The sequence below is a fragment of the Caloenas nicobarica genome, chromosome 1 (genome assembly GCF_036013445.1).
Source record: "Caloenas nicobarica isolate bCalNic1 chromosome 1, bCalNic1.hap1, whole genome shotgun sequence".
NCBI classification, from domain to species: domain Eukaryota; kingdom Metazoa; phylum Chordata; class Aves; order Columbiformes; family Columbidae; genus Caloenas; species Caloenas nicobarica.
Window position 1 is genome coordinate 40,129,766 of NC_088245.1, and position 11,008 is coordinate 40,140,773.

Below are 11,008 nucleotides of genomic sequence, written 5' to 3' on the forward strand. Positions count from 1 at the left end.
AGGTTGCAATTTTATAACCAAAGGAAAAAAATTTATTTCTCCTTTACATACTTTGTTACAGAACAATTCAGTTGAACATACAGAAGTGATAGGACATTTATATGGAAACTTTTTTTTAATTCTGTTTTTAATATTTGGTTAAACAAAATACATCTCTGTAAACAAACCCAAGACAAGGCTCTAACAAAACCAAACAAGCAAGAAAAAACACAGGCTTTTCCACTCCCAAGCAGTGGGACTGGACCAGCTCACCCACCCTCTTGGGCCCAGCAGCCTCACCTCCCACGGGGGTGTGATCACACCCCTTTACCTGAGCAGCTGGATCACACTGTTCCCCCCACCACAGGAAAGGTGCTGACATACAAGGAAAGTAGCCCCAAAATATTTTAAAACATCTTTGCATATTGTGCACTGATCCATTGGCTTGCAGTTTCCATGCAAACACGGTTTATCCAAAGTGCAACTTTTAATCAGCATAGAAAACATTGCTGTTGAGATTTATTTTTCCCCCCTCTTGAAGAAATGGCTTCAAGTCATGAGCAGAACGCCTGCAGGCTGCACATCCTGCCTGTAAAGTGTTTAAAAACTCTGCCAGCTGGTATTGGTCAGTGGAATGTGTTATGAAATAGGACCTTTTTATAGAAATGTTGGGTCTTTAAAATGTTAAGAGCCATTTGCCCTTGACTGCGGGAGGCTGTGCTCAAAGGACTGCAAAATGGTGCTGTCCAGATGCCCGGGGGTCAGCGAACATCCCCCTGTTGCCACATGGCCTCTGTTCTGAAAGTGCAAACATGGTGGTGTCTCAGCTTCAGGCACCCACTCATGCTTTGTGGAGCTCTCAAGAAAAAACAACTGAGAAAAGGTAGTTACAATCCCTCTTTTTGCAAGCTCACACACCAGAAATGAGACCTGCCTGCGTGACGGAGCAGGACTCTTCAAGCTCCATCGCGTCCCAGAGATCGCTGTTTAACTGAGACATCCCATGCATCAAGGGTGGAAGCAAACAGCATGAATAGCTAAACACAAAGTCTGTCCCAATTTCAGCGTTTCCTCCTCCTTCTGCGGAAGGCGTGACCAAGCTACAGCTCGTCCAGGTGACTGGGGAACAGCCAGTGGACATTCCTCTTAGCATCTCCATGTCTAGTCACCCTTCCCCGCGGAAGGAAAAAGCAATTCGTCCGCTAATGGAATGTTTGTTGGCCACCACTAAAAGAGAAGTTGGTTCAGCTACCAGGCCAGGGTCTCTCTAACGCCCAAAGGTTCTGGTGGACCCTCTGCATCTCCCACATTATCAGCCAGCAACTATAAAAAGGGCAAAACCTGACTATTAAAAAGGCTTCCCACCTCAGCTGATTTTTGCTTTGTAACTTTACCTCTTTCTGGGATATTTTGCGTGACATTCCTGACTGTGGGCTGGATCTCTGGAAAGAGGAAAATAAAAGTGAATAAGTTCCTCTCAAAACCCCTCCAGTTTTATTCTTTTCTCCAAGCAGCCCCTAAACTATTGGGTGACCATGCAGAAAACCAAAATAGATATTAAAAAAAGAAAAACAAAAAGAAAAATAAAAAACCTAACCACAAACAACGTAGCACAAAGAAACCCAAGCAGACTATGGCCTCTTTCCAGTCCAGAAACTCAATACTCCTCAATTAGCCTGTGCTCGCTGTTTCCACATCGCCTTAGTGATGCTCATGCTGCCCAACCACCACTCACCACAGACACAGTGCCTGAGACACTGCAGAAGAATCCTCTAGCTACCTGAAGAATTTCTTGCAGGATGACACTGTTTTTATTATTGTTTTCCAATTCCTGGCACAAACCATCCCTAAGAAGCAGAGGGTCGTGCTGAGCACCATACCATTCCTAGTGTTTGAGAGCATCCTGAGAGACCCTTAGGAATTGCAAATGTCTTCACGACGCCTTGTTTTGGAAGGAGAGACTTGTGAGGAGGCGGCAGTGTGCTCAGCCCCAGAGGGAGCAGCGTCCCACCACACATGGCCTTGACCAACATGGAGAAAGGGAGACCAGAGGCTCCCAGACACCCTCACCCCAGAGCTCAGTTTTAAAGAGCTGAAGAGCCAAAGGGCACATGGCTCATCTGCCTTTGCAATTAGAGTGATTGGCTTCCAGTTTCCTCCACTCTGCCCTCAGTTCTTCCCCACCCGCCACCCCCAATGTCTTACACCGTTGCCCTATTGCACCAAGGAAGGAAGAGAAGAGCCTAACAAAGGAAATTCCAGAGGAGAAGAGTTGGGGCACCCATTATCCAGGTTTCAGGACGTCAGGAGTTCAGTAAAGGGGAAGAGCTGTAGTGGGAGGACAGAGTCGGTCCAGGTCACACGTCAGCTCTCCAGCTCTGATGTGCTTCCACCTCCTCTGGCACCACCAGCAGGAGTTCACAGTTCTTTCCTCTCAGCTGGTGTTTCAAAAATTTCCTGTCAGAAAGAGAAATAGAAACAAGCACTACTGAATGTAGAATGTTGTCTTCTACAACAACTAAATGCAACTAACTATGCAAACGTGACAAGAAATGGAGAGGAAATCCCCACACATTGTCTAAATTTATTTTCTGACAATAAAAACCCACCCTAATGCTAAACTTGCCCCACGAGATCCAACACACCTCTACACAATAAGTTACTGCAGAATCAGATAAGCATGATCTTAACCTCAGCAGAGAGGACTATTTAGAGATCACTTTCCAATTTTCCAAGGTGGCACAAATAGAATTAACACCAAGTTTCTTCAGATCTGAGATCAAGAATGCCACTGTATTTTAAAATAATTCAGTCAAATCCAGAATACTAGTGGGAACCCCCCTGCCCCATCACTTTGATGTCCTTATCGCAGGCCATAGCAGCGGTGTACCGCCTGGTCATCTGACAAGGTTCTGCAGCCCCTTTCTGCCCATAAGCTTTTTCTAATACCAAACCTGGATTTTCTCCAATAACTATGACAGTCAAATCAATGTTTTCGCTGATATCTTTCAGCCTAGATTCCGAAATTCCCTACATAGGAAGGCCTTACTTATTGCTGAAGAACAGCACACCCAAGATAAAATCCACCAGAAGCTCTGCACAGCAGTCCCAGAACCATGTTACTTTACTCCAGAAGTTCAAGAAAAGGCTGACATTCACTTTCCCAAGACTTTAATGGCTTGGTAAGTTCTGCAAATACTGCTCATGTGCAATCCCTGCCTCAGAACAAGTCTGGCTGAGGCAGCAAAGCTGCTTGTAGGCTTTAGAACAGGATGGAATGGAAGATGAATGGCAAGTAAGAGCAGGTGAGACTTTATGATCAAAATAATTACACCAACCATCTCACATGAAGATTAAAGAGGGGAGGGGAGTCAAGCCAGAAGCACAGCACATGCTTACATGGGCAGTTGACTCCCAGCAAGCAGCTTTCACTGTTGTCAAGGATAGGGCTGCGCTTTTAGTCTGGAAAGCCTTCTCTTGGGAACATCCACCCAGGTGGCTACTAAAGAGGCAAAGGAATGCTGATATTCTCAGGTTTGAGGAGAGCATGAGAGCAATGAGCACATCTCATTGCAGGTGTCACCCACTGATACCAGACTTGGCCTCTACCTCATCACTAGTGACAGAGCCAGCCACTGAGAGACAAAGTCAGTCTCTCCTGAGCTCACAGAGACCACCACTGCTGAAAGCATCTTCTAGCTTCACATAAACAGGGTATAAATCTAAGTGATCTAAGAGCCTTATTACTTTCAAATCTTTGCTACTGATGATCACCCCTAAATGTTTCAACTGGTAACTGTTCACGGACAGATTCCCCACCTCTAACAGGAAAGGATTTGAGGAGGAACAGGGTACAAGAAGTCTTACCTGAGCTCACTTTCACCTCCAATCCACTCGGGCGCCTTGAGTTTGGAGTCAAGGTTGTAGTAGGTACCTCCCACCTCCCGGACGCAGATCCAATGTTGTCGCTTGAGGGGGAGCTTCAAGGGGCCCCAGCAGAGGCTGGAGGGCAGATTCATGATGAAGCCCATCACATTGGACAGGGCAATGACGTTAACATCCCTGAAAGAATGCAAAAAAACAAGACAGTGGTAAGATTATATTCTGGTACTTTAAGTTAATCTCTTTCTTGCTTTTACAAACAGTGGCCACTTGCAGAATTACATGACCTTTCAGTACCTGCGCTTGTCCCACCAAACCGCCTCATAGCCTTTGGTCTGAAGCGCTGCCATGATCACGTTCACATCATAGTTTCCGTTTCCCAACATGCTCTTCTTGTGGGGCGTCACCATGGTGTTGGGAGACAGCCTGCAAACAGAACAGGAGACTGCTCTAGCAGGTGTTGGCTGAACTTACATACCACAGCTGGAAGGGGCTACTCGCTGCATAACTTGAAGCCTGCTTTCAGGGGTTTTGTGTTTAAACACAAACTATTCTGTTCTCCCTTACCACTCAAAGAGGCAGAGAGAGCTAAATAACGCATTAACAATAACTCTGACATACAAAACCTCTAAAGATGCTAGCTTTGATGTGAAAGAAACTGCAAAGCAGCAAGCTCTTTTCCCCTCCCTTGAACTGGTACTTCTGAAGGATGTTTCAATTATTTTTGTCCTTAATTCATGGTTGGAGTAAATGCCAGTTTGCCATTTAGAACAACGGCTATCACAATTTCATGAGTTCAACATTCAACACCAGTCTGGAAGACTGGGTGAGATAACAAGAGGCGGGGCAGGTTGGTTGCAGAAAAGGTTGCTCTCCCTCACCACCTGCCACTTGTAAACGAAAAAAATATCCAGTTAACAAAGCTGTGAAGACATTTGGGTTTGGGAGCTTTCTAAAGTATTGCCGTTGCTATATGACAAAAAAATATCTGTTGCTGTAGGTAACTAAACAGCTAACCTTGTTGCAAACAAATCTCTTCAGCTTCAATCCATAACCTTGCCTAGACATCACTTGCATTACTATAGCATCTAAAAATGCAGAATCATGCTCCATCACATTACACACAAAAATATAAGACAGCCTTTGCACAAATGTAGATAACGAATGCAAGGCATAAAACATGGAGGGGAAAAAAAACCATCCTAAACCAAAACAAAACAGACACTTCTGTGCTTTATGTCTTCCCCCCCAAAAAAAAATTTGTAGGAAGGGGAAACAACAAGGGGGTGAATTAGTATGAAGGTGACAGACAGACTTCAACAGCTGGCAGAGCAAGCACAGGGGAACACTGGGAGCAGAGAACAGCAAGGTTCTCGTGCCAAACTAAAGAAAGTCAAGCCTGAGATAAATTCTGTTGTGATGAGTTGCTCTTTTGATTAGTAAGGACTCCATTAGCTCTGCTGGCACAAGGTTCAGATGTTTCATATCATCTGAACACTGAGGTTTCACCTGCTTCTCCCTCATCTCAATTCCCTTCCCAAAACTCACAATGTTCCTGCACATTTTCACTTGCTCTGTAGCACAGTGCAAGTTCTGCACGCATATTTCTTTTAGTGAAAAATCCCTCAACCCTGCTGCATTCCTCCCCTGACAACATAAGGCATTTGACAAGAAGAAGAAAGCAGTGGATTGAGTAGAGAGTTTCAGATCAAGCAAGGCTAGAGAGGCTACAGACAGGGAGCTTCTTGCATCAGCTGGGAGTTTTCTTGCAGTGGAGCAGACTGCAGCAGAACCATCTGGGAAGTGACTTAACTACAGAAGGGAGAAGAGTCTGAAACAACGTGGTAATAGGAGAAGCTATTAATAGCCACCACTGGGCATTTCTGACCCAGGCAGTGACATTTTCAGAGAACCACAGTTTCCAGTCTTCAAACCTCTATTGTATTTTACTAATCACAGAGATGCTACTGTAGCTTGTCACAGCTCTTCCAGCACTTTCATAAAGCAAGATCACTTGGCTACAACTAATTCCTCAAAATCATTGCATCATCCTATTCACTGATGAGTGCCAGTGAGCTAGAAAAGCCCCCAAATTAACAAAGCCCTTTGGGTTGCACAAGCACCTCTGGTGGCACTGTTTTCCAGACACGAGCTATCTGAGAGCTGAACAAACACATTTCTCTTTGTTCCTTCCCATAACTTTCAGAGCCCTAGAAATGAAACTTAGAGATCAGCAGAGGTGACACACTCAAAGATCGTGGTACTCATGAGCAAACTTTAACCAAGAATTGCCTCAATGTCCCTACTCACACACACCTAAATAGGGTCCATGATCATCAGCTGAAGGATTCTGATTAGACAAGGAACTAAGTCGCCGCCCCAAAAGTGGTGGTGGGGTTTTTTTGCTTGTTTTGTGTGTTGTTTTATCTAGACACTAAGCTGAGGAAGACCAACAAAGTTGGACAAAAATGCAGGTAATAATCCTCCCAGGCTTTCTAAGTTAGAAACTTTTATCAACATGTTGTCTTAACACAACAGGCTCCAAGATTCCTGTACGCAGCTGTCTTTCCTAATCAGGTCTCAATACACAGACTCCAGTGAAGCAAAGAGATTTTGTTTGTATCTCCATGCAACATTTGGTACATGCAATCTTTCTTCCTGCAATGAAAGCCAGAGGAACAGCAAAAGGTATTTCTTGTGCTATAGGGAGGGCAAAAAGAAGGACTACAAAATCAGAGGGGAGCTTGGACCAAGTTTTGGCATACACTTGAGATTATAACCATCTGACAACACTGGCAATGGGATGCAGCAAAAGAGAAATTAATGGTTAAATAACATGGTTCAATCATTCTTCAAGGGATGTGCTAAAAGCTACAGAAAGCTGCTTAAGCTTATTTGTGATTTCATTACCTTGTCAACATCCACTTTAAAAAAAAAAATCACACCTCACCACATTTTGGTAGCTTATTAAAAAATATTAATCAGTCTTTTATCAGAGTCGTCAACACACAGGATATGACTAGACACAGGAAAAACAAACTGAAAAACGACATGTAAAGGGCAACTAAATCCACGCTACTTAAAGGCAAGTCAAAGAGCTGGACATGAGTAGCAATCCAACAGAGGTGCAAAGCTAATGGCAATTCTAACGCACAGCCAATATCTCATCCATTTCTGAGAGGAATTTCCACGTATATTTCCATACTACCATGGGGCTGAATCAATCTGTGTATCTTGATCCAAATATTAGGGTGGAACAATACCAGGCTGCAATCAAAGACAAATTCTCCCTTCTAGGGCAAGAGGTCCAACAAGATTAACATCCCAGCTTTTTCTGAGAGGTTTCATGCTGCACACTAATTCTCCCTCACCAAACCAAATGAAAGCCAACTAATTAGATCATCACACTCCTTCTACCACATGAACTGCCTTTGTTTGCTTCAGGCCAATAGCAATCCATCTGTGACTGAGATTCTGACAACTGGTGCTCTGGAACAAAACCACAGTGTCTTTGCATGGGACAAAGAGTGACCTGAGCCTGTCACAGACCAGCTCCACTTCACCAACAGGAGTTCTGTTTACAATGCTATCATAAATAGCATTTCAATCTTATATTTGCTGTTGTCCATCACCACATTTCTTTTGCCAAAGGAAGACAGGCAGGTGTTTGATGAGTCAAGCACCAGTTCCATAAATCTGCCAAAGTTCAAGAGAGCAGCAACAGGCGCACGGCTCCCTGCTCCTCGGCACAGGGCACCATGACTGCCTTGTACAACCATACCTGAGAACCGCTGCCATGAAATGTGATTTTCTACCTGTTAGAAACACAAGATATTGTCAACTGCTGCTAAGTGGTATTCAAGTGTAACCTTTGAGTACAACATGCACAGATTGAGTATCAGAGGAGACTCCTTTTCCTATTTGACTGCTTAGCTTCATCAAATGAAAGCTCACCAGAATTTTCAAAGGCACGCACACAGGACAATTTCCACTAAGCATCAAAAACGTTGAGAAAAATATGAGCTACAGTACAGGCCACATTAATAATTTACATTTATCCCAATAAAACTCAAAACCACTTATTAATTATCTGAAGCTGCTAGGAAACACTTCGTAATACTACAGAAAATGGGGATCTAGCTACTGAAATTAACTCCAGTTTGAGACTACGCACTTCTCGCTGACAGAAAAAAACCCCCATACTATTTGAAGAATTTCATTAACCACTTGAATAAAGAATCACTCATTTGGCAAAGCTCCTAATTTCCAAAAAACTTGGAAGTGCTGCAGTACTAAACCAGTAAGTTTTTATGATGACCCATTTGTTATTCCTGCCGCCTTCACTCTCCCAAGCCAGTCTCAAAATCTGTTATTAACATCAAGATAACATCTACATGAGACAGGGGCAAAAAATATGGAAGATGGGTAGATGATGCATTAAGGTGGGTGAGGGAGAAGACAGCAGTCCAACCACATGACAGCATCTGCAATAAAGCCCTTGGACCCAAAATCGGTAGCTAGAACAGTTTAAGAAACAAGGAGAGAGAATTTCTGCACGGAGGGAAAAAACAGAAGAATTTTTAAAAAGCAGCTACATTCAGTTCAAAGCAGTGGCATACTCTTAACCCTTTCTTTGCTCTAATTTTCCCCCCAAATAAGATCTGAAAATTCCTCTGAGCAACAGAGGACAAGGGGACACTAACACCAGTGCAGAGTGTATCCTACCTCTGGAAAATCTCCTGCAGGGTTTCCCTAGTGAAGGCATTGCTGTCCTGGAAGACATTGTTGAGGGCATGGAGGGCACACAGCTCCCTACGCTGCTTCTCATGGTAAATATGCAGTGGTGGTGGCTGAGGTGGCTCTGGTGGTTCTGATTTGGTCTTGTCACCTTTCCATGGCATGCAACTCATTTTCTCGCAGGGTGGATGGAGAGTAGGTGGTGAGAAATGAAGGAGGCTGAAGTTTCTTCCTCCACAGTCACAATAGCAGCCCACCACCCCTTTCTTTTGCAGTCTAGCGCTGCTTCCAGCTCACAAAACCGCCTCTTGTGCTTCAGTTTATTCAGTAATTGCCTCTGATTGCTGGTTTTAAAAACCACATAAAGATCTGCAACATATTTTTCTTCCCTCCTCCCATACCCCATAAAATGTAGCACTCCCACCCCCCACAGAAAAAAAAAGCAAGTGAAAAGATACAAATCCCCTTAGTCTCAAGGTACCAAATGGAATTTATCACATCGCTCCTTTTCTTCCATCTCTTTTGGTCTGTAGTGCCGCTAAAAAGGTACTCAGAGCAGGTAACAAAGAGAGGCCTGCTCCCAAGGTGCCGAAGTGGAGAAGATGAAGACAGCTTTTGGTGCTGCTTGTGGGAGCACAGGGTGGTTACGGACTTATCAGCTGCATTCCCCCAATCCTTTGGGGGTGGCTGAATCCAGGCATGAAGATGCAAACGGCTCGGCAAAGGAAACTGCCTCTTGCTAGGCCACAAAAAACCACAGGTCCAGGCTCCGGGGAAGGCGATTTCCTCACGAGTCACCCTGCACGCCGACAAAGGGAAGTCTCCGTTAGCGAGAAGAGACGGCACAAAGCCCGTGGGGACGAGGGGCGTGCAAGCAGCGGGCGGGACCAGCCCCCAGGCCTCGCCCTCCCCACCACCCCGGGCCGCAGCCGCTTCCCGCAGCCAAGGCCCAGCCTCGCACCCCGGCCCCACAGCCCCCTCGGCCCCCCGCGCTGAGGAGAGCGCCCGCCTCGCCTCCCCCCCACGACCTCCGCCTGGCGGCAGCCCCCCCACCCCTCGGGGCTCGCTGCCGGGCCCAGGCGCCCGCCCTTCCCCGCGGAGGGACGCGAGGGGACCCGCCGGGCCCCACCGCCGCCTCACCCGCCGCTCGGCCCCGGCCGCCCCGCACCAACCCCGGCACCGCCCGCGCCTGCGCGCCAGGCCCCGCCCGCGCCGCTTTTACGATCCCCCTCCCCCGACACACACCCCCCCCCGCCCCGTGACCCCCGCCCCCCGCGGCGCGCGTGCCCCGCGACCCGCCCCGCACGCGCGCCCCCACCCCCTGACGTCAGCGGGGCGGCCCGAGGTGGGAGGGGCCCCGGCGCGGCGGCGGGACCGGAGCCGCCCGCCCCGCCCCCCGCCCCGGGGCTGCGGCGGGACCCGCGCTCGCCGCACAACCGCGGCCCCGGAGCGGGGCAAGCGGCCGGCTGGGTGTGCTGTGCCGGGAGGGGAATGCCCCGGCGTGCCGCAGCTCACCACGGGCAGGGATTGTTCCCGGCCCTGCCGCTAATGTGCCGCACGGCCTGAGGCAAGTTAATTTCCCTGAGCTTCAATTTCCCGTCCTTCCCTTCTTGCCTCCTTAATTAATAAGAGCGTTGAGTCTCACGCTGTGATAAATAAGCCGGGACGACTGAAGTGGTTTACCGCCTGGTGAATAAATATAAACCCACCCCGGGTTCCCAGTGTGCCGAGCTGCTGCCCGCGGCGGCTGAGGAGCCGATGCGTGACCCGGCACAGGAACAGGACGGACCGCTTCCTCCCCGCCGCTCCGGGGTCACCTGCCACCCCGCAAAACCCCTCAGCGGGCGGGATTTTCTCCTTTTCTCGGCGCTGGCGTCCTGCCGGCGTCCCCCGGGGGCTGCACCTCACGGCCTGAGCGCCGTGGGCTCCTATGGCGGGCAGGCGGGGCGGCGGAGGGGCCGTTCCTGTTTGTACCGCGGGCGATAGGCTTCTTTGCCGACCCCCGACCGGCCCCGGGAGCCGGCGGTCTCCTGAGCGAGGCGTGAGCGCTGCCGGCGCGCCGGGCCCCCGACGCCCGTCACCTCAGCGAAGGGCCCGGGCGGGACAGCCTGGCCCGCGGCTTGCAGGCACACCCGGCGCGCTCCCTCCCTGTTCCATTGGCCTACACAACTGTCCGTGAAAAAGCTCCTCTTTCTCATTGGCTATCCTTAGAGACTATCCGCCCATTAGGGCGGGCCCTCCCCTGTGTGTGGCAATTGCTTAGTCCCACCCAGTCTCTGGACCTCTGTTATTCGATTGGCTCTTAGGATTGTTTGTCACGAGGGCCAGCTCTTCTATTGGTCAGAGAGCACCGGACACGTCGAGCGGGCTTTGTTGTGTGTGTGTGTATATAGAAAACAAGTCGAGCTGG

The 11,008-nt window shown here is 48.2% G+C and overlaps 1 protein-coding gene across 2 annotated transcripts; it reads right to left on the reverse strand.

Moving 5' to 3' along the window:
- Nucleotides 1-17: 17 nt before the first annotated feature.
- Nucleotides 18-10,678, reverse strand: JOSD1 (Josephin domain containing 1). 2 transcript variants are annotated; one of them, XM_065649051.1, is made up of 5 exons: nt 10,308-10,678; nt 8,587-9,397; nt 4,159-4,287; nt 3,847-4,041; nt 18-2,436 (listed from the first exon to the last, which is right to left on the reverse strand). In XM_065649051.1, exons 2-5 carry the CDS (start codon nt 8,769-8,771, stop codon nt 2,337-2,339), a joined length of 609 nt encoding a protein of 202 aa, XP_065505123.1. In that variant the 5' UTR covers nt 8,772-9,397; nt 10,308-10,678; the 3' UTR covers nt 18-2,336. The 2 variants fall into 2 exon arrangements, with proteins under 2 accessions (XP_065505123.1, XP_065505115.1); XM_065649043.1 differs by lacking the exon at nt 10,308-10,678 and having other exon boundaries at nt 8,587-9,527.
- Nucleotides 10,679-11,008: the final 330 nt, after the last annotated feature.